At 59.3% G+C, this 25,697-nt stretch overlaps 1 protein-coding gene across 4 annotated transcripts in view; it reads right to left on the bottom strand.

Moving 5' to 3' along the window:
* The window catches only part of Cpne5 (copine V), a 65,289-nt gene that overhangs the window by 5,783 nt on the left and 33,809 nt on the right, over positions 1–25,697 (bottom strand). For all 4 annotated transcript variants that reach the window (XM_005389636.2, XM_005389637.2, XM_005389638.2 and 1 more), the window contains 6 exons: positions 19,662–19,765; positions 16,231–16,335; positions 11,454–11,495; positions 9,425–9,500; positions 5,727–5,780; positions 3,021–3,082 (listed from right to left, as the gene is read on the bottom strand). In XM_005389636.2, coding sequence (XP_005389693.1) covers positions 3,021–3,082; positions 5,727–5,780; positions 9,425–9,500; positions 11,454–11,495; positions 16,231–16,335; positions 19,662–19,765 — 443 coding nt within the window. The remainder of the gene's footprint in view (positions 1–3,020; positions 3,083–5,726; positions 5,781–9,424; positions 9,501–11,453; positions 11,496–16,230; positions 16,336–19,661; positions 19,766–25,697) is intronic.

The raw sequence follows: 25,697 nt of genomic DNA, 5'->3' as shown, positions 1-25,697 counted from the left end.
AAAGAAGAAAAAAACCCCACATGGATCTTGCCTGATTTCTGATTCAAACAAACCAATTTAAAAACTAGGAAGCCAGGGGCTGGGGATTTAGCTCAACGGCACAGCACCTGCCTGGCAAGCATGAGGTTGTGAGTTTGATTCCAGGTACCGGAAAAAAAACAAAACAAAAAAATCTATGAAGCTGGGCATGGTGGTGGTTCTCTTTTTTCCCAGCACTCTGGGAGGCTGAGGCAGGAAGAACACAGGCTCAAGGCCAGCCTGAGCAACTTCACAAATCAGTGAGATCCTGTGTCCTTACCCCTAAAAAAGTTAAAATTAAAAAGGGCTGGGAGTATAGGGATGTAGCTCAGTGCAAAGGTTCTGGGTTCAATTCCCCGCCACACACACACCCAAAAAAACACTTTATGAGAGGGCTGGGGTATAGCTCATTGGCAGAGTGCCTGTCTAGCAGGCTCAGGGCCCTGGGTTCCACCCCAGCACCGCACAGTTCATAAGTAGTAAAGTTTAAAAACTGTAACAAAGCTGGAGGTGGCAGTGCATGCCTACAATCCTAGTACTCTGGGAGACTAAAGCTGAAGGATCCCAAATATGACCAGCCTGGGGAACTTCACAAGACCTTGTTTCAAGGTTAAAAAACAAAAAGAAGCCCAATGTGGTGGCTCATGCCTGTAATCCCAGAACTTGGGAAGCTGAGGCAGGAGAATCGCTGTGAGTTTGAGGCCAGCCTGAAGTGCATAGTGAAACCCTGTCTCAAAAAGACAAAAATAAGTAAATAAATAAATAAATAAAAATAAAAAGAGCTAAGGATGTAGCTCAGTGCAAAGGCCCTGGGTTCAACCCTCAATACTGGGATGCAGGCACCCGAACACTGTCTAGGTATTTGGTATGAAGGAATTGTTGGATTTTTAGTGATTATGGTATTATTAGCGACTGTGATTTATTTTGGTGATTATGGCATTCGGGCCTTGTTTTACAAAGAGAGTCCTTATGGGTTAGGGAGACACCCTGAGCACTGGGGATGACAGCTAGGATTTATTTTGGCGGAGGTGGATAACATGGACAGAGTGTGAAAGGAGATAGCTGAGCAGCTAATTGCTGAAGGGGGTCTGTGGTATCCGGGTTCATTTTTCCTTCTCTCCCCCTTTGCACATGTTTGAAATTCTCCATAACAAATCAGGGACTAGGGGTGTAGCTGAACGGTGTGCCCCACACACTGAGGCACTAGGGACTCGGGTGTACCCCAGTTTCTCATACGCTGTGGCCGCTTCCCTACCACTCGCCCAGCGTGCCTGAAACCCTAACAAGTAAAATAAAACGTTGAATCGGCAGGTCTGTAATCCCAGTACTGGGAAGCTGAGGCAGGAGGATCACTGTGAGTTCAAAGCCAGCCTGGGCTACAGAGCAAGACCCTGCCTCCCAAAAACCAAAAATTACAAATGAAAATAGAGCACAGTGGAGAGTGCGTTTGGAGGACTCAGGTTCTGAGTCTGCGCTCGCCGAGGGTGCAGCTGTGTTCTACGCTCTGCCAGCTGCGGGCCGAACGGAACCACCGACGTGTGACCCCCGGTAAAGCCGGTTCGGTGGCACTCACACTGAGCCAGTGAGAATCCCATCGCCACGGGAGTTTGTTTTAAAAGCAGATGCCAGGCCCCGCTCCAGAGGCGCCAGTTCTGCTGGTCCAGGGTGGGGCCTGGAATCTGCTGCTTTAGCAGAAACCCAGGGATTGTGGGGAGGGGTTCTGGGGTCACACGGGGGGCAGCCGGGCATCTCTGAGCTGGCGCTGGGGAAGGTGGGGGAGGAGGCCACCCTGGCAGAAGGGCCCTGGGGTGGTGAGGGAGGACGGGGACCCCAGACAGGCACCTCCACCCGCTTCCTGCCCAGCCCCACACGCGGCTCCCACTGCACGGAGCTGGCCATTCTCGGATCCTCCATAGAGAGGGGCAGGGAGGCCGTGGGCGCCGGGGCTCTAATCTGCCAGGTCCGCAGGCGCCAGCTTGGCTGTGGCCCAGCCTCTGAGGGTTCCAGCCTTTGAACTCTTCAGGCTCCATCTGCACCACACCCTGCCTGGCCTAGTCAGGACTGTGGAACACAAGGAGGCATGCTGCGATGGCAGGAACCCTGCTGCCCCCTAGCTGTGTGTGAGACAAGCACCGCGTCCTTGGCCAGCCCCCACTGAGCTCTGTGAGTTGTGAGACCAGACATGGGCTGATGAGTGTTTGAGAACTGCCAGAAGCTGCCAAAGGTGAGGGCCGGTGCTTCCTGGGGTTGTGACGGAGGCAGGGAGAGGCTGGAGGACGCCTCTGCGTGACAGGGACCCGAGGAGCTGGGCACAAGAGGAGCTTGCAACCTCGAGACCACCAGTTCCGGAGAAGAGGGTGGGGTCACCCTGGGATGGGGCGGTGTGGGGGCTGACTTCTCTGTCCAGACAGCCAGGCAGCCGAGTGCCTGCTTGGCTGGGACCAACCTCAGCAGCTGCGCCTACCCCTCTCCTTCCCAGGCAGGTGCAGCCACTCACCCGCCTGCACCTGTGGGCTCCCGGCTGCCCACGCCCTGGCTTGGCACCTGCCCTGGTAGGGCGAATGCCAGCAAGGCTCACCCAGAGCTGCCGGCTGCGCCTCCTGTCCCGTCCCTCCCGGAAGCTTCTGCTGCTCCTTTAACTCACGTCTGGGTACCTGCAGACCACCCTGGCGCCCTTTATGGTCCCACTATCAGGCGAGTCACTGCCCCAACCCTGGCAGGTCGGAGTACCAGGCGCTCAGAGTGCAGGTGCCTGCCACCCGCTCCTGCCACCTGTGTGCGAGGGACCTGACTTGGGCAGGGAAGACGGGGCGTCCCTCCGGCCCTGGGCCCTCTGTCACACAGTCCCTGCCACCACCTCTGCTTGGGGACCCGAAGTGACCCTGCTGGCGGTGCCTCGGCCCCGACGCTGAGGGTTTGCCCAGAGCCCGGTGCCGCAGGCCCAGGCCAGTGTGGGTCGTGCCCTTTGAGGCGGGGCAGACGCGGGGACCCCTTCTCCTCACCCTCCTTTGATGTAGTCAAGGAAGGTGCACTCAGACTCCACGGCGAAGGACAGCAGGGTGACCTGGAAGACAGGGGGAGTTGGTTGGCGGGGAGCCGGCAGGGGGCGCGCTTTACGATCTGACACTGCAGCTGAGCCGTGCCGACCCCTCGGCACACTGCCGCCTGTGCGCCCATGACGAGCCTGTGAAGCAGCACGCGTGCACCCTCTCACAGCCAGGGGCGTGAGGCTCCAGGAGGCGACGCAGCGCTGCCAGGACGCGGCACGGTGGGGACGGACGACGCCACACTGCATCAACGGTCCCACCTGTCCCTGGAACGTAGGAGCCTCGAGCAAGGGCAGGGGAGCCCCAAGACCCGAGGGCAGGACACGGAGGGCCACTGCCCACAACGCCAACCAGCCCGCCATGTGCCACAGCGAACCATGGCACGTGCCTCAGGTCTGTGCTTGGCTCCCGCCTTCCCTGTGCCAGCTCTTCCCTCTGGGGTCGCTCGGGCTCCACCTGGGACCCGAGACCCTCGCGCAGCCTGTGCTGTCCCTGGCATCCTCTCCCGGGAAGAGGCCTCTTTCTTGCTCTCTGTCCCTTGGTACCTTTGACATCAGCTTTGCCAAGACAGGAAGCCACTGCGATAAGGATTTCTGGTCACAGAGCCGAGGAAACCTGGCCTCCAAGGCTGACTCGAGGAGGCGGCCTATGCATTGCACCCGGGAAGGGAACCAGTTCCTCCACGGGGAACTAGGGCGCCCCCTGCTGGTGAGGATACCGCCACTGCCATCGCCCCGTGCAGGACAAAGCAAGCTGTTGTCCCATCACTCACAGGCCTGGGTGATGGGAGGGTCTGTGGGTGCTGAGCAGGGCCCAGGGACCCCACCCATGGTGACCACAGTGTCGGGTGCCAGGAGGACCAACAGAGCCTCCTCCCAGGTGTGCTGGCTCAGACTCGCAGGAATGGGCCATGGCTCGACTTAACCCTGACTCCCCCTCGTTAGACGAACTGGGAAACATCTGGCAGCCCAGGTGGGGACCCCAAACCGAGCACATCAGCGTCTGCAGGTGGACAGCTGAGTTCAGGGACCTTTATTCAGCTCCTCCTGAGAGTCTAACCTGTGGCCTGGAATGGGCGCAGGTTAGATGGTTCAGGGCCTTGCTACTCAAAGAGACGCAGAACCTGCAGTTTTAACGAGAGCCCCCTGCGATTCCCCAGGTGTAAGGAAAGAAGGAAAAGCACAAAATACACATTCCAGGGCCCCGGCCTGGGTCTCCTAGAACAGAACCCCAGGGAAGTGGTCCAGGCACCTGCATTTCACATCTGCTGGAGCAAAGGAAAGCCAGGAGACCTGGAGCCAGGCCCGCTCTATCCCCACCCCCCTGTGCGACCCAGGACAAACCACGTCCCCTCTTCAGGCCAGGGTTTCTTCATCTCTAAAGTCTGAGACCAGTGGGTTCTGAACTTTTTTATTTTTCGCTGTACATCCAGGAGTTGCGAGGCAGGCGCTGCCTCTCCCAAGGGCACCGAGAAAAGTATGGGAGAATTTGGGGAGTTCTCAAGTGACTGGGGCTCTACGACAGTCACAGGCAGAAGGCAGGGATGCCAGCCAGCCTACCTCTGTGGGGAAGTCCCGGGAGATGAAGGATTCCCTGCCCCAGTGCCTGCAGCACCCCACAAGCAGCTATGACCAAAGAAGGACCAGCTATGGCTGTGGCCCATCCCCCGGGGCGAGCAGGTGCTCTACGGTTCATACGCCTGCCTCTCCTACGTGCCTCTCCGCGCTACCCCAGGCACAAGCAGGGCAGGGGTGATTCATTAGCCTCACTTTACAAACAAGGAAGTGGCCCGGGGGCAGGGGGTAAGGCACGGGATCAGAGCGGCTGCCCAGCACCCACCTAGCATGGCAGCAAGACCGCCTGCCTGCAGGGGCTCATGGCAGAGGAAGAGGAGTCCCGAGAGGGGGGTTCCCCAGCGAAGCTCAGTAGTGTTACCCCGAAGCAGGCAGAGGTTATCATACAACCAGGTTACATGCGCAGAGAGAAAGCCAGGGGGGACAGTGGCGCATGCCTGTAATCCAGCACTCGGGAGGCTGAGGCAGGAGGATCATGGAGAGTTCAAAGCCAGCCTGGGCTACATAACAAGGCCCTGACTCAAAAAGAAACAAACGAAATGCAAGAACGACCTAGGGCTCAGGCCCAAGATGCCACAGCACCAGTGTGCTGCCCCGGGTGGGCACAGGCAGGCAGTGGCAGGCAGCACCTGGAGCATTTGGAATCGCAGGTATCGATGCCATCCCCACTGCCTTCCAGCTCTGTGACCCCGAGAGAGTCACCTCTCGGCCCGAAGCCTGGTTTCCTCTTCAAGGCCAGCGGGTGCTGAGATCTGCCTGCCTGTCAGGGAACGCTCTGCCTCTCAGGGAAAGCCCATCCCAGGACCTCTCTTCCTCTTCCTCTTCTTCCTCCCTCTGCCAGGAGGCCCCACGGGCTGTCTCGTTGCAAGGCTTGCTGCTTGCTGCCGGGCAGCACCTCTGACGCGGTCTGCGCTGTCTCCCTGGAGGCTGCCGCGTCCCCTGCCCACCCCACCAAGTCGGAGTCCCACGTCCCGCACAGGCAGGCAGGCAGGCAGCTGTCCGCCCGGGGCTGCCCGACAGCAGACCTAGCTTGGGGCTCAGACTGTCTCCACCCCGCTGCAGGGAGAGGGGTGATTTGATTACTCACCGTGCCAGAATTCACGTATTTCTTTTTCTTCATTTTCTTTTTTGGGTTGATGACCTGTAGGAAAATCTGGTTACGTTTCCAGTTGTCAGGGCTGGGCCCTGGAGCTGCCGCCAACCCCCGGGTGTGGCTGGGGCCCCAGAGCCCCAGAGCCAGCCAGGAGAGGACTGTGGGAGCCAGGGAACTGGGGCTCCAGGGGTTCTGTGGGAGGCTGGCATCCAGTTACACAACAGGGCTCCCCGGTGTGTCACGATCACACACACCAGGACTGTGGATTTCACCTTCCTGCCTTTCGGCTGCGCCCCAAACGCGCCCTCCACCCCGGGGAAGCCGAAGGTGGCTCAATTCACAAAGCCGCTGCCCTGCCCGCGCCTGTCACTGGGTCAGGCTGCACTGCTCACCCCCAGTGTCCCCTCTTCCCTCAGCCCCGTCCTCTGGCTCCTCCTCCGGTTTGCGGGCTCTGCCCCTGCCCCCTGCTGTGCCGTGAGAACCCCTCAAGTGTTCTTGCTAGTGTTCGTCAGACAATAAATGCCAGGCCGGGCAGACAGTAGGTGCTCACCAAGGACTTGGTAGTGGGATAAATCAGGGATCTCAACCTGGGGTGACTGCCGCCTGGAGAGAGTTGGGGACAGCTGGGTGTCACAACTCGGGGAGCAGGTGGCAGCCAGGGGGTGGTGAACACCCTGGGACACATAGAACAGCCCCAGAACGAAGAAGCACCCGACCCAAGGGTCACTGGTGAGGAAGGCCACCTCGCCCCGACCAGCCCAGAGGACTTGCACCCTTTCTGTTTGTGTGCAACTGGAGCCCCCCGCCCCCAGCTCTGTCCACAGGCAGCGGCGGTGAGGCACAGCCCTCCGCGGGTCTCAGCACAGAGCTGGCGGTTTTCACGCCCACTCTGCGGCCTGCTGGTTCTGGGTGAACTCACTTCACCCCTCCCGGTGAGGACTGACACCCACTTCCCGAGGTGAGGAACACGGGCCAGAGATCCCGGGTCACACAGCCACTGGGGCAACCGAGGACTGGAAACCAGGCATCCTGCCTGCCCCCAGGCAGTGATACACACACAAAGGGAAGCCCCCTCGGTGACACCCTTTCAACAGTCTCCACGAGGCAAGGCGGGAATTCCACTTCCTGACCTCAGGAACCATCCTCCCCCTGGAGAAGGTAAGTGTTTAAGGCCATCAGTGACAAAGGCTACCAAAACGGACATGGGAGATGGCAGGGGGGCTGAGGAAAGAAAGGCCACTCCAGGTGCTGAAGGCAGGCAGGCAGGTCCCGGGGACAGTGGCATACACGTGGAGAGCTCAGACTCACACGAGATGATGCGGGGGGCACAGAACTGGGTGGAAGGGTAAGGGGGCACGGCTGCAAGGGAGCCCCGAGTGCCAGGCACAATGTCCAAATGTCACTCAGCAGGGCGCTTGGTGACCACTACGCCCGCAGGGGGTAAGATCCCAGCAGGCTTACTGCCACCAGGGTAAAACTGGCGACAGGTAAGGAGGACCTGCAGGGTGCTGCGGCAGGGCCCCAGCTAGGGTGAGCACGGCCTGTGAAGAAGTGACCACCAGCCGGGCGTGGGAATGCACTTGCCTGCAATCCCAGGACTCTGGGAGGCCAAGGCAGGAGGATCTCGAGTTCGAGCCTAGCCTGACCAACTCAGCAACTTAATGGGACCCTGTCTCAAAATAAAAGAATACACTATGGGCTGGGGATGTAGCTCAGTGGGAAGGCTCTGGGTTCAATCCCCAGGGGCGCGGGGCTGGCAGTAAAAAATAGGGAGAGGAAAAAATAAGAAGCGATCACACACAGAGGGCTGGCTCTGGAGTCGGGAGGAGGTCCAGGCGGGAGGGCTGGAGGGCTCTGCCGGTGGACACTGCGGCCTAGGTGAGCTGCTGGCACTGGGGACGCCACCCCGAAGGCCTTGGGCTGCCCTGAGGCCCAGGGGCTGGCGGACACGTGTGTGGGGAAGCAGCCTATCCAGGTGTTGAGACGAAGGCAAAACGGCAGCCTGATCCCACACCGTGCCTCAGTTTCCCCCTCTGTTCCACGAGGGTGTTGGGCCCTTGCTCCGAGGTGGTCCCCAGGGCTCCGGAGCAGCCCCAGGCTCCGAGGAACAGCTCTCTCCAGCCTCAGGGTCGGCTCGCCATTCACTGCACCCCCAGCATCCACGCTCTTTGTGGTCAAGCCGTGCCCTGGTCTCGGGGCCTCACGGGACACGGCAGGGACCCCTCCGTCCTTTCCCCTGGGAGGTCTGTGCGGTCTTGCCCGGAGGAACCTGCTCCCAGCGCCTGCCCTGTAACTCCCAGACTTGAGTCCCTTTTCCACAGGGCCGCTGTGAACGTGAAGACAGCCTTCTGCCTCCCACAGCACTGTCTCTGGCCGATGGCAAAGCAGCAGAGACCAACGCCCGGGAGAACAGGTCAAGCCAGTGTTCCTGCTTTGTGCTCTGCGGAGCCTGCCAAGCACCTCTGGATGCCAAACTCTACCACCCACTCCCTAAAGCGCTCTGAGGAGGAAAGTGGAGTCCGCCTGTCCCCGCCTGGGCTGGGGGGACAGACACCCCCTACCCTGAGGGGTGCAGAAACAAAGCAGATGACGATGTCAGAGTTCCCTCAGAGCAACTCTGCCACCTCCACCTTGCACAGCACCTAGTGGGGACCAGCGGTGCCGGGGTGGGGAGGCCACCCAGAGCCACGGAGCTGCCTGCTTGGGACACCAGCCCTGCCGGCTGGGACAGAGAGGCAGGACGAGGCCGCTGAGGTGGGAGGACCTGGCCCTGTGACAGGACTCAGGGGCTGAGTGGCTGCTGGGGTGGGGGCACAGGGCCACGAATGAGAATCTGCTGGCGCTGATGTCAGGGCCGGGCACTGCTCCATTAGCTCATTGCAGCTCAGTCCACGTGGCACAGAGCCGTTCAGGGACTCAGCCAGGGTCCCAGAGCTGGCAGGGTGTGAACCCTCTGTGATGGGCCTGTGAACATCTGCTGTGACCTGGGCTCGGCGTGAATGGTGCTGGCCGTGGAAGCTTAGGAGCGGGAGAGCGCACCAAGCCAGGACGACTGGGGGGAGCAGGAAGGGTGCTTGGAGGAGCAGGAGCCCAGCCACAGCTGGATGCCACGGAGGGCGGCGGCGGGGCGCACACACAGCAAACGCGCAGGCACGGAAATGGCCCTCAAGGCCAGGGCAGTTCTGTCCAGGGTGATCCGGCGCCCGCACCTGCAGAGGGGCTCCCGACACCTGTTCCCCCGGCCTCTTCCTTCTGGAAGAGGTCAGCACCAGGCCTCCCTGGAACTTCTGAGGCACAGGGCTGCCTTGGACTTGGACCTCAGGTCCCGAGCCTGGAACGTTCTCTTTCTGGAGTCGGGGACTGAACCCAAGTCAGGGGCTTGTGCACGCTGGGCACGTGCTGTGCCCCTAAGCTGCACCCCAGCCCTCGGAAACTTCTTACCAGAAATGCTATGACGGGGTCACCCAGAACCAGGCAAGTCGGCTGCCTCCCGATTCTGCAACCTACAGAGCCACAGACGCCTGGGCAAGTTCGCGCCCTTCTCCGAGACTGCAGCATCGGCCCTCAGCAACCACCCCCCCACCATGCAAAAGCACCCACAGCCCCAGCAGCCTCGCGGAGCTCACAACAGCCCCTGTAAGGACCAGGCGCCAGGCACCGGCGCGCCACACCCGACCGATGGGGCCGCTCACCTCGTAGATGTTGAACTGGCTCTGCCCGCGTGCCAGCTCGCGGTAGCTGGTGGTGAACTCCCCGATGAAGTCGTGGCTGCAAGGGAAGCGGGCTCTGGCGGGATCCACCCAGACCCAGCCTCTTTCGTGCCCCTCCCCAGGCTCCAAGGCCGCCCAGGCCTCACTCCAAGTGAGGCCATGGGTCTGCAGTGAAGCGAGGTCCCCGAAAGAAAGACAGCCCAGGGTCACCTGCAGGGACGGAGCAGGGACCCACTTCCACTTGGACTCTTGTTTGCATAAAAGGTATCTGGGGCATGACTGTGGGAAATCCGCATGTGAAATAGATATCCGGTGGTATTTAAGAATTATTGTTCAGGGTGCTGCAGGTGACAATGGCATTTGTAGCTATGAGGGAAAATAACCTTATTTCTCAGACATTCCATTCCCAAGGAAATATTTAAAGGCAGAAACGCCACCATGTCATTTACTTTAACCTACTCAAGCAAAACACAGATTAAAGCAAATATAGTGATATTGAAGTATTGTAAAATTTAAGCCTTGGGCTTAAAGCTGTTCATTAAACTCTTCTTTCTACTCTTCTGTGTATTTGACATTGTCTGCAACAATATTCTTTAAGGTTTTTTTCTTCTTTCTTTTTTTGGAGATGGAATGTTCCTAAGTTGCCCAGGCTGGGCTCAAGTGACCCTCCTGCCTCAGCCTCAGCCTCAGCCTCACCAGCAGCTGGGACTACAAGTGTCCATCACTGTGCTGAGCTCTTTTTATTTCTGCTGGGGCTGGAGATTGAACCCAAGGCTTTCAACGTGCTAGGCAAGTGATTTTCTACCGAGCTGCACCCCAACATATCCAATAAAGTTTTTTAAACAAATGACCAGGGCTGTGTCAGCCACGCAGAGGGGCACTTTTCGCAGGCTCATGCCTGCCAGTCCCACGCTTGGGGGACCCCATCCACTGCCCTGCTGCTGCTGGAAGGCAGTGGTCACTTGGGTAGTCAGGGGTCTCCAGCTGCACAATAATGCCCAGCAGGTGTCCCAGGGCATTTGGAAACTTGACAGAAGGACCAAGTGGCACCTGCTGGCTATCCTCGGCCGCCATGGAAGACACAGTCCAAATAAAGCTGAAGCATTAGGAATGCCAGGGTAGAACAGGGAAAATCGTGGTGGGCACTAGAACTAACTTGTCTGGCTATGAGGCTAGACAAGAAGTTAAAGAGGTTAAAGAGGTAAGGAAGGCCAGGTGTGGTGGTATAATCCCAGCACCCTGGAGGCTGAGGCAGGAGGATTGCTGTGAGTCTGAGGCTACAAAACAAGTTCAAGATCAGCCTGGACTACACAGTGAGACTCTGTCTCAAAAAATAAAACAAGCCAAAAAAATTTTTAAAAATTAAAGGTGAGGCAAGGAGGGTGAACTCACAGATAATATGGGTGCTACAGTTTCTCACAGAGAAGGCATGGGCCTAACCCAGAGCTCCATTTGAGTAGTGTTACACAAGATGACGCATCAGCCCTGTCTGCACCGCAGCACACCTGGGCAGTAGGATGGGGATTAGGAAGTCCCCCAGGTCGCTCTGCGGTAGTGCCCCTGCAGGGAGGCGGGCAGAATCTGGATGACAGGTTTGGGCTTGGCCCTTCGAGGCCTGCTCTTGTCCTGTGTGTGAGTCCCAGCACACGGGCCCTTCGGAGCACTGGCATCCTGACTGGACTCACTTTCCTCTGCCAGGCACTTCATTGGGCTCAAGTCCACACGAAGGCACCGGGCCGCCTCTACCTCTGCCCTCTGCACACGTCTCCTCCCATGAGCCGGGGGCTGTGCATGTGCCACTGGGCCCACAACCCGGCTGTGGGGAGTCACCTCCTCAACCTCGGCCACCCTACAGGGCCAGCCAGGAGAATGCACATGCGGGGTGTTCAGGGGCGGCCAGCACCTACCAAGGCTGGATTTCCAGAAGTGTGTTTCCCCCGCGAAGCCCTCCATGTGGGCAGGGCCCCCCAGCCCCACCCGCCTGCTGCCCCTCGCCCTCCTGCCCGCTTACCTGCCATCCCGATCCCAGTCATACACCTCCACCTTGATGGTCCTGAAAGACAAACAGCGCTGCCTGAGGCCTGGACCAGGGCGGGCGCAAGCTCAGGGCCTGGGGCGGGCGTGGGGGACGGGGCAACCACCTCGGGACCTTTCGGCAAAGCTTTCAGGGACAGAGGCAGCTGCCGAGCCACCTCCGGGCTGCCTGGAATGTCGAGGAGGATGTGGGGACAACAGGCCCAGGCCTCAGTTCACCCCACTTCGTCCTGGCCACCCCAGAAGGAAGTCAGCCCCCGTAGGAAGTCATGCTGAGCCTCGCATCTTCCAGGGCTGGGAGTGAGAGCGGGGCCAGCCTCAGGGCAGGGGCCTGGGGATGGAGAAGGACACCGGCTGGCCGGCCCTGGGCCCCAGGGGTCTGAGGGTGAGGACATGGGCTGGGGCTGAGCCCAGGGCCCTGACATGGCCTTCATCCATCCCCACGACTGGCTCCTGAGTGAGGGTGTAATTATCTTCACATTTTAGCCTGGCTGCTTTAATTAGTTTGTTTTGACTCCTATGCATGGGGCTGGGTTTCCAGAGCCCGGTTTATTTTTAGCCACGTTTCCATGGCAACAAGCGAGCGGACCAGAGGCAGGAGAGGTGGAGGGTTGCTGGTTAACCCTTGGTGCCTGCTGTTTTGTTTGGGGGATACCCGGGTCCAGGGGCGCTCGCAGGGTCCCCGACAGGGTCTGAGCAGGCGAGAGAAGCCCGAGGAGCAGAGGCCCCAGGCTTTAGCCAGCCCCAAACGAGGCGCACAAGATAGCTTGAATTTGCTTCTTATACTAATCCATTCCTTGGCTGCAGGGAGTCAGCCTTGGGGTTCCGTGACCACCAGTAGGAGGCGCTGTGTCCCCGCGTTTGCGCCTCCCTGGGATTGGGGCGCTGTGGGGCAGAAACTTCCAGGATGGAGGGAGGGATGCCCAAAGGCAGTGCCGACTGGATTCTGTCAGCCAGGACTTACGTAAACGGGGCAGGCGGAGATGCTCGCTGCTTAAAGAAATCCTTTCACACTTGCAAGGAACAGCAAAAATGTCTCTCTCAGGTCGGTTAGTTAGAAAAGGCAAAATAAATAAATAAACGAAGCTGCTGAAGGCGGGCTGGGAGGCTGGGAAGAGCGGGGGAAGGCTGAGCAGCAGAGCGGGGTGCCCACGGCTCGCCTGCTGGAACCCCAGCTGTGGAACCTCCCTGAGCTAAATAAACCTTTTTTAAAAAAATGTTTTGTAGCTCTGAGGATTGAACCCAGTATTAAGCTCAGTCCCAGCCCTTCTTAAATTTTGAAAATCAGGAGCCAGTTTGAAAGGAGTCCCTGGTGCCCGACCTGCGCACGGCCTGGGGCGATGGCATTTTCTGATGGCGAAACTGAGCCCTCAGGGACCCCAAATGTGAGCTGCCCTGGTCCCCATGGGCTCTGCGAGGGGCTGAGCCAGGGCTGGAGCAAGTGCCTGCCTCCCTCCGGCCCAGACTGCAGCCGCTGCTCCGAGGCTGGGCCCTTGCCCCCGTATCTCCCACCACTGCAGGGGACCCCAGGGACCCCCGCAAGGGCTCGCTCCTTCTGCAGCTCTGCAGGCATTGAGATGGGTGAAAATGCATGGGCCCAGAAGAGGTGACAGCCCCGAAGAGCCACACATCACCAGGGAGACTTTGAAACCCCACGGCCAGAGGGCCTCATTTAATTGGTCCGGCTAGACAGGACGGGGGCGGAGTGCCAGTGAGTTCTCCCTGCAGACACAGCCTCGGGCCTCCTCCAGACCCAAGCGCAGGTTTCCACACTTGGTTGGGCTGTGGGTCCCCTGGGGAGCTCTAAAAATACAGAAGGTGAGGCTGATACTTCACCCCAGAGATTCACAATTGATTGGTCCAGTGGTGATTGTTAAAAGCTCCCCAGGGCTCTGGGAGGCTGAGGCAGGAGGATCCTAAATTTGAGCCTAAATTTGAGCAAGCAGGTGAGAGTAAGTTTGCTACACAATAACTTGGGGTCTGATGTTCTCAGAGGCTGGCACTGTGACCCTGGAGGAGGCTGGGAAGGAGTCAGACACTGTGATTTACAGATCTGCTGCAGCCCTTGGGCTGACCCAGGCCACTGCAGGTGCCTCTGCCCTGGCCCCCAACCCCTTAGCACAGGCCCGCCGTGACCCAGGGACAGTGCCCAAGAGAACCGGCTCCTGCCTCTGCGGACACAAAACCAGCACTGCGTTTAGCACCACAAGGCTAGTGGGGGCAGTGAGAGGGGCGGGAAGGGCGGGAGGGCCAGGCGCTGGTTTGGTCTGCAGAGACTCGGTTCACCCATGTGTACCAGGCCGGCCCGCCCGGACACAGCACGTGGGGATGTCCAGGAGAAAGGCCTCCATGCCCCAGGGACCGGGACTGCGGGGACGTTAGAGCCCCAAGCTCCAGGGACCACTGTCCCCTCTGAAAATCTGCTGTCGGTGTTGGAACGTGAGGGACAGCGGCCCGACTCGGGAGGATCTGGCTCAGCGAGGACAAACCCTCAAGTCACAGGGGAAGTGCTTGCCCTGGCCGGGGCCCCTGTGCCTCTCCAGGAACAGTGAGCCGGCACCCTCTCTGCCCCTGATTGCGGTCCTCTCAATCTCCGGACCGCTTTCTCCTTCCCTGACCCTGGGGAGTGAAGTATTGGCTAAACCCCAACCCCTTTCTAGTGTTTATCTTGAGACAAGGTCCTGCTGTGGTGCTAAGTTGCCCAGGCTGGGCTCAAACTTTCGATCCTCCTGCAAACCAGGGGGTGATGACAGGCGGGTCCCCCCAGCCCCTCGGTCCCCGGCAGCGGGGCTGAACACAGCTCAGCTGGGAGGAGGGGACAGAGACCTCGCTGTCCTGCACCCTCCCCCGCCTACCCTGGGGGCTTGGTATGCAGCACCTCCCCAGCGACCCTGGATTAAACGCAGTCAGTCACGTGACCACCAATTTGGTTCCTGCCATTCAGAAGGGAGCTGGCTGTGGCCATGCCGGAGGGAGAGAGCCAGACTCAGGCTGGGCTCAGGCTGGGCTCCCCCAACCCCTTCCACCTGACACGCATCTCCTGGCGGGGGCGGGCCCTGCCGTGGGATGCACTTTCCTTTCCAGCCTTCCCTGAGCCTCCTGCTGGCCCCTGCCCCACTAAAAAACCCCAGGACTCAGCCAGGGGTCTTTTTCCTTTTTCTCTTTTCTCTTTTTGGCTGTAGCGGGGACTGAACCCAGGGCCTTCACACTGAGCTCCACCCTCAGGTTTGTTATTTTTTATTTTATATTTTGAGACAGGGGCTTGCTAAAGCACCGAGCTGCCACAGCTGGACTTGAACCTGCAATTCTCCTGCCTCAGCCTCCCAGAGAGCTGGGATTACAAGCACGCACCACCACGAGCTGCTGGAATACCTATGTTCGCCCCCAATCTCACGCTGCACGATTATGCAGTTATTTAAAATACACATGCACATCCCACACTCCCTGGAGATGGAAACACAGCCGCCTGCCCTCGGATGCCACGTGGCTAGGGGCACAGTGCTGGGCACACAGGAGGTACACGATGATTCCCTGGCAAGTGGCAGAAAAGGAGCCACTTTGTGTCAGATGCCCGGCCTCAGGGAGATGTGTGCTTGGATGATGTCCCCCTTGCATTTACCTAGCAGCTGTGGTGATGCCTACGTGTCTGTCCGGATGTCCCAGTGCCTCTGCCGGAGTGGGTAGGGGGGACCCAACTTCCCAAGGCTGCTGAGGGCCCCACCGGCTCGCCCACCCGACCTCGCCATCACCAGGAACCAGGGTGGCTCCAGTGACAACACAGCCCAGCACGATCTGGCAGTGCCCGCCTGGCACGGCCCCCACCTCCCGGCACTTACAGTGTGGGTAATGATATGTTTCTCTGTGTGATTATCGGATTAACGTCGCCTCCCCACAGCAGCTACACCCTGTGGGGCTGTGGAGGGTGACGACGGTGTGTGTCTTCCCTGCTGATTTCCCGGCACCCAGGGCAGTGCCTGGCACGCGGCGGGCGGGGGCTCAGGAGATGGGAGGAGCGATGCTGGCCTTGGTACCTCAGACCCCAGGGCCCCCGTGTATGGGGGCAGGGGGTCGTGGGAGCATCAAACCAACCCCAAGAAGCAGGTGGAAGTTCTGATTCCCCGCTGCAGATCCGGAGAACAAGGCCCAGCAGTCTGGGTTGGCAGGGCTCGCTGGTCACGGTCAGGAGCGGAACCAGGCACGTGGGTCTACACTCAATGTGGCGCCCTCCATGATGGTGATGGTGTTGGCAGTGATGACGGCTGGTGGGCTATGTCAGCACCCCGAAGGCCCTCATCCCACCCCTCACATAAGGCCACAGGGCTGGTGAGAGATAGCCCAGAGTCCCCTGACCGGAAGTTGAGGCTGGCAGGGACTGGCTACTCTGCTACTCCACTAATCTAATCCCTCCACCTGCCAGTCTGGTGCCAGAAGCAAGGACGCCTGTCTTCAGACACCATCTGGGTTGCCCGGGACCCCAGGCACACACGCGCTACCTCCATGGAGTTCCCACACCGGGTGCAGGACAGGAAGAAGGAGGTGCGGAGGCAGAGGGTGGGTGCAGGTGGCTCAGCAGGCGCCAGCCCCGGCCCCAGGAGCCCCCGTGCACCACCTGGGTGCGGGTGGTGCGGACCCTCCGACAGCCCTAGCCTCCTGCCCCCAGGAGCCCCCGTGCGTGCGCACTGACTGGACGGCCACATGGCCGACGGGAACGGGGTCCCCTGCGCCCGGGGGAGGAACCCGGGGCTCTCGCTCACCGGTCGTAGTCCCCGTTGCAGAGCGCTCTCACGGGGATGGAGAAGGTCTGCCACACGGGGTTCAGGGTGTTCTTCATGACCTCGGTCTTGTGGCAGATGGTGAACCTGGCAAGGACAGAAGGGGACGCGTGTCAGGCTGAGGACAGGCCGCAAGACGGTGACCCCGGCTTGTGAAGGCGACAGGGCCCCACGCTGGCAGCGGCCAGGCTGAGACCAGACAGCCGCAAAGAACGGTGGGGAGATGGGCAGCAGGGCTGTGGACACCTGCTGTCCCTTTTCTGCCCCACCTTCACAGCCACCCCATCCTGTCGGGTCCGATGTCACCTTCCAGACACTCCCCTGACCACACCGCCCAAACCCACACCCTCCTGGCCCCAACTCCGACAGCCCTAGCCTCCTTCTGTACTTTTTGTTTCATTTGTCACCATTTGACATTTTGACAGTCTATTTTTTCCTTATTTATTCTGTTCATGAGCTGCCACTCCTTAAGAACAAAGTGTTCTGTCTTTTTTTTTCCTAGACAAGGTTTTACTATGTAGCTCACCATCCTCCCGCCTCAGCCTCCCAAATGCTTGGAGTACAGATGTGTGCCCCTCTGGCCAATGAGTTTTATGTGTTTTGATCACTATTATGCCCCCACTGACTGGTACCAATGAATAAATGTGTTTCTCAGGGGTTTTATAGCTTCCCTCAGCTTTTTTTTTTTACTTATCTTTTTGAGAAAGGGTCTCGCTATGTAGTTCAGGCTGGCCTTGAGCTCACTTTGTAGCCCAGGCTGGTCTCAAACTTGCAACAATCCTCCTGCGTCAGCCTCCTGAGTTCTGGGATTATAGGCATGTGCCACCATACCCGGCCCATTTTTTTTCAGTTATTTTGAGGCAGGGTCTTACTCTGTAGCCCTGTCTTTGAACTCATGACCATTCTCCTGCCTCAGCCTCCTGAGTGTTGCGATTACAGGTCTGCACCAGCCTGCCCCGCTTCTCCCTGGCATTTCAGTCCAGTGAAATCAAAGCTCTGACCTGGAGGACCCCACCTCCTGCCCAGTCACATCTGTGAACAGGCTGCGCCACTGGAAAGGGTGAACCCAGAATCCCTGACCACCCCCTCCCCCCGTGCCACACCAGCCGGCCACGTCTCAAAAGCCAGCCCTGCTGCGGAGTTAGGCGTGTGCCCCAGCGCCACCCAGCTTGGAAAGGTCACCGGGTAAGTGCCAGGCCCCGCCCGTGCCCACACGCCTGTGCCATTTCTTCTCTGGCAATTTTCAAGTCAAAATGTCACTCCTGTCACCGGGGCTCGGCGCTTGTCTTCTCTGCTCCTTCTCGCCCGCCCACGGGAGTGGGGATCCGCGTGGGAGCCCTCCCTGCGCAGGCAAGCACATGCGCCACAGGCTGGGCCGCAGGGATGACTGACTGGGAGCGTGAAGCTGGGTGGTGCGGACTGCCACCGGCCTCGGGACCCTCCCCAGTGAGCCGCAGGCCTCTCCCCTCCCGTGGCGGCCCGGCTTCCTGGCCGCGCTCCCAAGCTGTCAGCCTGGCTCCTCCTTCCTTTCTTCCTGGGCCTGGAGCTCCCCAGGCCGCTGTGAACAAACCCCAGGCCTGCCCTCTCTCCGGAGCAGAGCGGGGCTTCCTGCGAAGGTCTGACAGGTGTGGAGGCTGCTGCCCAACAGTCAGACAGCTGTGATCGGGGCTGGCCGCCGTGTGCCAGCTGTGCATCCCCGGACCGGCATCTGTCCCTCTCTGAGCGTCCTTCTCGCAGTGGGAAATGAGGGCTAAGAACGCTGCTAACGCTGCCCAGCCCTGCACCATTTCACGCGCCACTCGGCCGCCTTCCCAGCACCCCTGAGAGGGAGGAGCAGGGAGATGCCCACGGGGCACGGAGCAGACGCGCTCACGGAGAGGTGGGCGCCATGCTGCCCACAAAGGCGGCCACCCTGCTACTTAAGTTTAATTAAGTGAAAATGGAGCTCTGAGGCTGCACTGACCCCACCCCGGTGCTCAGCAGCCCCCCATGGAGAGCGATGACACCTGCGGTCCTGGGCAGGGTGACAACACTTCAGAGCCCCGAGGGCCGGCTGGGTTCCCCAGAGCCGCTCAGCTCCAGGGCAGTGCAGGCGCGGGGCGGCAGGCGGCCTGGCAGGTGCTTTTCCTGTCCCTCCTGACCCCGAAGTCACCAACATCCAGCTCAGGGCTGCTGTCTCTCCTTTGCCTCCTCTCTTGGCCCCTCCTGACCGCCCTGGGTCGGCTTCTCCAGTGTCCTGCGGGGTCCCCCGAGTTCGGTGTCCCCCCTGGACAGCTCCGAAGGCAGTCCCACGGCCCTTCGCCCCTCTGCCATCCCCACACCCCGGGTTCCCGGCTCTGCTACCAGGGAGGAGGCTCCGACCTGGCGCCCGCACTATCTTCTGTCCCTGTGCCCCCAACACTGGAGCTGCAGCGCTCCCCAAGTCAGCCAGGAGCCTCCCCCGCCCCCCAGCCCTGCACGGCCAGCACCCCCGCCCCTGCGGTGGCCCCTCCAGCTGCTCGTCGCCCTCCTCTCCTCTGGCCACCCAGCCGGGCCTGGAGGGGACATCTGTGGTCACCCAGAGCCACATCTTCCTCCTCCTCCCCCACCGCCCGCCCAGGCGAAGTCAACAGGAATTATTTAAAGCAGCCCTGCCGGGAGTCCTCCGTGAGACAAAGACTCTTTTGTCATGCAAATGATCGCACCTAATTTCCCCGTTTTGCAGCTCGGTTTTCACTCAGTTTTCGCTGGAACTGAAGCCTCCCCCCTGCTGCTGTCACCCGCACGCATGCACACTCACACCCACACACACCCTGCACTCTGGAATCCAGGAGCCCAAAGGAAGGCCCGGTGCGCTCTGCACACACCTGCTGGCAGCTCTTCTCTCGCCCGCCCGCCCCGGACCCATCGGCTCCCTCTCCCTCTCCCTCCAAAGCCAGTCCTACTGGTTCACGTGGTGGGAGAAAACAACAGGCCCAGAGAGGGGCTGTAACTTGCCAGGGCCACACAGCAGGTCAGTAGGCGGGTGGAGCTCCCGGACTGTCAGCCCAGAACCCGCCTTTGCGGGCACACTGCTTGTTTTGCTTTTTGTTTTTTTCCGGTACCGGGAATCGAACTCACGACCTTGCGCTTGCCAGGCAGGCGCTGTGCTGCTGAGCTAAATCCCCAGCCCCCAACGGGCATACTGCTTGCTGACCCGCACCTGCCCACGGCTGTGTGTTTCCGTCACAGCTGCCAAGCTGGGAGGACCACAGTGGGGTCAGCCCGGGGGCGGTGCAGACAGGGCAGGACAATGAACGCGCTATGCCCCTCATTCCTGCCCGCTGGCCAGAGACATAGCTGCCACCCACCACGGCCGAGGCCCCCCACAGCAGGGCTCTGCAGGCAGCCCCACCCCCACCGACCCCAGCTGTGCGGGAGGCACAGCCACTCACGTTCCGTCCTCGTTGCTCCGGTAGAACACCAAGAAGGGGTCGGACTTCCCGAAAAAATCCTTCTTGTCCAGCTTGTTGGCACAGAACTGCATGGTGGCCACGTCCTGGCAGGGGAGGGAGGGGAACAGGGCCTGTGAGGTGGGGGAAAGTGAGCAGCTGAGGCCCTGGGGAGCCTGAGGACCCAGGCAGCTCCACCCTGAGCGTCAAGATCCTCCTGCCTCAGCCTCCCAGTACTGAGATCACAGGCATATGCCACCGCCCCTGGCTTACAGCCACCCCAACATGGGCACTGACACCCCTGCTCCCAGGACTGTTCTACTGAGTGGCTCAGAGAGGTGAAATGCGACCCAAGGCCACTCTGCTAGCCCTGAGGTCCCAGCTGCCCACAAGGCCACCCCCCTACACACTGGTGTGGCTCAGGGGGAAGATCGGTCCACACGTCCCGTCCACTCCAAGAGGCTCCATGTGGCGCTGCGGGGTTCCAGGCCTTGTTTATACCAAGAGGCCACAGAGCAGGGGCAGCTTCCCCGAACTCACCAGGCAGAGCCACTTCCTGTCCCGCAGATCAGGCTACCGCCCACCCACATGCACCCCATAGCTGCCAGGAGGGCAGCCGGGCCTGGTGAGGACGGCGGGGCCTGGCCCCTCAGTGTTCCCTGCCCCTGGGTGCACCATGGTGCTCCATCCACTCCATCCACCCCCGTTTGCCATGAAATGAGCCAGGGCCACCTGCGCAGGGCTGGCTCCGTGCTGAGTCCCTGGGCCTGGCCAGCTCTCCACCGCCCCTCCACACTGTCCTCTTAGTGCAGTGACACACCGCCCAGGAAGGGCCGAATGGCGGCTCAGACAAGACGCCAACTCCGTCGAGGCTGAGGGGCGCAGCCCATCCGCAGGCCGAGTGGGGTGTGGTGGTGCCACTGTCAGTGTGCTGCCTCAGCCCCACTCCTCACTAGCTGTGTGACCTAGGGCAAATTACTCGCCCTCTCTGGGCTCAGTCTCCTCATCTGTAAAGCAGGGGCACCGGCAGCACCTACCTCATAGGGTGTGAGGATAAAATGCGCAGACGGAGGACGACGCCGGGAGCAGCGTGTAGCACATGCTGAGGGCGTGTGACAGGCCGTGATTCCCAGCGCTCCTACCCCTCCACCACCCCCGCACCACCGCCACTCGGCCCGCCGCCAGGACAACGATGGCGCAGACAGCGTCCGCGGCACTCACCAGGCCAGCTTGACGAGACAGCCCCCCTCCCCGCTTAGTCCTCAAATCCACGGCGCTCGTCACAGGGGCAGACATGGGGGCTGGAGAAGGAGGGGACCCCGCCCAGGGCCCCAGCCCTGGATGCCCGAGTCCTGCCCTCCCTCCTCGCTCTCCGCCGCCTGACGGGGAGCAAACCGAGCCTCTGCGCCCGCGAGGGAACAGCGCCCTGCCTCCTGCTGCCCCGGGCGGCCCCCAGTGCCAGGACAGCAGTGCCCACGACACGCAGGCCCCGGAGGGCACAGGGTGCGGCCAGGGCAGGAGGTGATTATACTGGCCGGGACTGGGGCTCCTGAGAGCTCAGGCATTGGAGTCTGAGGGGAATCAGGGACTTTGTGGGGGTAGGGGCACACAGGGGCCGTGAGGCATCCGCACGCTTCACGCGACATCCGCACGCTTCACGCGACATCCGCATCGCCACACGTCCCCACCCCCCAAGACAGAGGAGGCCGCGGAGGTTTCTAGGGACCATGCCGTGTGCCAGAGTGGCGCGGGGACCCAGGCAGCTCCTTCAGCTGCCATTGTCCCATCCACACAGCCCCAGGTCCCAGGTGCCCCAGCCTGGGCCCCGCAGGCTCCTCCCAGCATGGTCCTGGGGCGCGTGGGAGAAGTGGGCCTCGTTCAAAAGGAATTAAGACGTTCAAGTGCACTGAACCAAGTGCGGCCCTGTGGGACCACAGGCTCTGGCTCCTTCCCACAGAGGCCACTGGGGACAGCAAGGCAGTTCTGAGGTCCAGGTCCAGCCCTGCCCAGCGGGGAGCAGGGCCCTGAGGCTCCCAGCACCTCTGGGCCAGTCCCACCTGACCAAGACACCTGCTCTGCTGGGCCCAGGGTCACCGGCAGGACCCCAGCGCTGCCACCCGCCAGCCCTCTGGGGCGAGGACAGATGGGGTCCTGATGGGCCCTGAGCCTGCTGGGGCCAGGAGACGGCACAGGATAAGTCCTGGTCCATGGTGCCCACGTGCGGCAGCTGGGAGCAGAGGGGCTGCTAAAGCACAGTGCCACCTACTACTGTGTTGAACCCCATGAAATTGCTAGTCATCAACTGAGCACAGCAAGACTGTCTGCATAGTGGTGCACGCCTATAAACCCAGCACACAGGAGGCTGAGGCAGGAGGATCCCTGTGGGTTCAAAGCCAGCCTGGAATAGACAATGCAACTCTATCTCAAATAAACAAAACAAGAACAAACAAAAAGGCCATATAATGGAGTTCTACCTAATACGTGCCAGCCACCACTTTTATATCTATAATTCCTTTAATCCTCCCAGCAACCCCAGGAGGCAGGTACCGTTATTATTCCCATTTTAAAGGGGAGAACATCGAGACACTGAAAACTCTGCACTCTTTCTCAAAGAAGCCACACAGCCAGGAAGCAGGGATGGGGCTGAAATCAGACAGTCTGGCTCCAAAGAGGAATCCCTGTAATTCTAAACGATGACCCCCCGGAATCATCAAGACGAGTTTAATTATGTTCTACAACCTCAGCTGGAGAAGGCAGAGAAGTGAGAAATCCATTTAGAAAGGCCTCCGTGCAGACTGGTTTAAATTAAAATAAAAAAGACGGGCTGTGAAATTCAGCTAACTGGAGAAGTCTAGCAGCGTGTAACACTTCACTCCCTGCCCCGGGAGGCTGGGGTCTTAGTCTGACCTGCACCCCCAGAATAATCTAGACCCCGGGCTGTTCGCTGCTGTCATTGTTGTACCACTGTAGCACCCACGGGGACAGGAGAGACCTTCAGCGATGACTGGGCTGTCACCTCGGCCAGCACCCTCCCCGGGAGTGAGGGCGGCATTGTCTGCGGCTGTTTTCGGGTTTGTCTGTGGTGCTGGGTGGAGCCCAAGCCCCTGCCACAGTGGGGGCAAGACTGTACCCTGCACCCCAGCCCAGGCCTGGGCTTCTGGGGTGCCCCTGAGCCACAGGAACAGCTCCCCCATCTCTGTCGTGGGTGGTCACAGAACAGCTCAAACCCTTGCTGCCCGCACGAGCCTGAGAGGAGGCCAAGGAGGAGTGACCAGGATGCCAGCCCAGGAACAGGTTACCCCGGGGGGCCCGTGTGGGGCCCTCCAGGCACGTGAGACGCCCGGCCAAACCTGAAGCTCCAGGGAAGCAGCCTCAGGGAAGATAAAGCGGCTCCCGCAGTCTATAATTTCCTGCAATTTCTGCCTTTCCTCCTATCTTTTGAAAAACATATTAAGTTCTTGTGAGACAGCAGGCTTGCCTCCACAGGCTCCTCCTGAATGCTAACGGCTGCCCGGGAGCCCTCCCTCCTGGGCCCTCCGCCCACCCCTGCCTCCGAGCGCTGCCGTGGCCAGCAGGGGTCAGGCCAGCGGCAGGCAAGGGGGCTGCAGACTAGGGACGAGACGGTGACATTCAGGAGCGGCGAGAGATTGCTCTTGCTTGGGTCTTGCTGGCAACCAGGGTCAGAAAAGGCATGAAGAGAACACAAGGTCTGAAGGGCATTCCAAGCGTCAGTAAGCCAAATAAATATTTTAAGAGGATACTCTGAAAAAATTAAAATCAACGCAAAAACCTATGATAAGCAAAATATCAAATGTTTAATAAAGATCCGTAGGGTTTTTTGGTGCCAGGAATTGAACTCAGGACCTTGCACTAGCCAGGCAGGCACTGTGCTGCTGAGCTATATCCCCAGCCCAACTTTTTTTTTTTTAAACAAATGAAACGAAGGCGGCACAGAGGAGTCAAGTTATCTGCCCAGGGTCACACAGCAGGTGGGCGATAACATTTGGATCTGGAGCCCAAGTTCTATTATTCTCCCCCTAGTACGGGTAATTGAATCTAGTCTTGGCACTGAGCTAAATCCCCAGCTCTTTTTATTATTTTGAGACAGGATTTCATGAAGTTTCCCAGGCTGGCCTCAAACTGCTTCCTGCCTCAGCCTCCTGAGCACGGGGATGATAGCTGTGCGCCATCCTGCCCAGCCAGAGCCCCAGATCACAATCACCAGGTCCCGTCTCTCACAAGCCGCGCCCTGCAGGGCACTTTTCCACAGAGAGCAGGACGACAGGGACGTTTACTGTCTTCTCTGTAAAATCTGATGGGTTTTCTAAATTTTCTAGACTTAGCACATTGTCCTTTTTATCAGAAAAAAAAAGAGAGAACATATCAACTACAAAGAAAAGCAATCCTTCACTATTCTGAATGTAGTACCAACAATAAATACCACCAGGAGCTGGATTACACCTGTAATCCCAACACTCCGGGAGGCTGAGGCAGGAGGATTGAAAGTTGGAGCCCAACCTGGGCAATTGAGTGACTCAGCAAGCTACTGTTTCAAAATAAAAATTTAGAAATTTTTAAAAAATAAATAAAAGACTGGAGATGTTACTCAGTGTGGCAACAAAACGAAACCAAAAAAAAAAAAATCCTTGATACCATATTATACCAATTAAAAGAAAAAATATACACATATATACCCAGAAAAAAGCCTCAGAGGAAATACATTACAATGTCAACAGTGATGACCTCTGCGTGATTTTTTTTTTAATTATTTTTTGGCGCTGAGGGTTGGACCCAGGGCCTCATGCACACCGGGCAAGAGCTCGGTCACTGAGCTGCAACCCCAGCTCCTGATTCTTCTAATCTTTCCTGTCTTACTGTGTGTTCCAATTTATCCATAATGAACATGCTATCTCTTTTAGCACCAGGAGAAATGTTTTTATTTGCTTTCCATTTCTTTCTTTTTTTTTTTTTTAGCCAGAGAGATTATTTCTGACTAAAAAATTATATACTAAGCTTTAAAAAGTTGCTGTCTGAATGCTGGGTATTCATTGTGCCGGATGTTCCTATCTGCTCCAGCCACAACACAGCGCTCCCTTCCACGTCGTTGCTGTCTCCCTCGGAGTCTCAGGGAAGCTTCCCACCCCCACCTTCCCCTAACCTCTTCCTTCCATCCAGCTCTCTACCTGCCACAGCTCCCACCCCTCCCTCAGTCTCCCACACAGAGAGACTGAGCTCTCCCCGAAGCTCCCTGCTTCAGGGTCTCACACGGTCCAACCCCCTTTCCCCTTCCCTCCCCTACAGCCTCACCTGTCTGCTCTGGCAGCCATGGCTCTCAGACCCCAGGGCCTTTGCACATGCTGTTCTCAGTGCCTGAACCCAACCCACCCCCTCCCCCCCATGTAGCTAGCTGCAGGGACTCCTTCTCCCATCTGTGTTTACATATGGAGTAGGTGTGAGTTTTCCTTCAAGGAGAAAGAGTATTATAGAACAGGAGCTATGAAAGGAGGGCAGGTGTGCCAGGGTTGAGGACCACAGCTGGAAAGGGACTGCTAGCTGGCATGTCTGCCTCGCATGCTCAACTGGAAGCTCAGTCAAGACGTATAGTGAACAGGTGACAGCTATAGGGTCACAGCCCCCCAGAGGAAACTGCAGCAAGGCTCCTCAGGCGCAGGGCATCATCGCCATCACCCTGGTGGTCCACCTGGGAGCCAGGAAGTCCCTGACCAGAGCCAGGCAGGTCCGGGTGCCTGGCAGGATGTGGGAGCCAAGGACTCCGGGCTCTCTCCGCAATCCCAGCTGTTGACACCCAAAGCTGCACAGCCTCTGAGGGCCACCAAGCTCCACAGAGCCCACCAGGCCCAGGAATGTCGCACATAACGCAAAGCCGTGGGCTCCTCACTGAGGAGTTCCTGGTCACCTTAGGGCACGCCACACTCTCTGCATCTGACACAGGTCGCTCACACCTACCCATCCCCCAGCTCTACGGTGAGAAACGTGCAAGAGCACAGCCCACCGTGGTGGCGCACGCCTGTAATCCCA

This window comes from Chinchilla lanigera, unplaced genomic scaffold (genome assembly GCF_000276665.1).
Source record: "Chinchilla lanigera isolate Chin_1 unplaced genomic scaffold, ChiLan1.0 scaffold00036, whole genome shotgun sequence".
NCBI lineage: Eukaryota > Metazoa > Chordata > Mammalia > Rodentia > Chinchillidae > Chinchilla > Chinchilla lanigera.
This window is presented reverse-complemented; position numbering and strand designations above follow the sequence as displayed.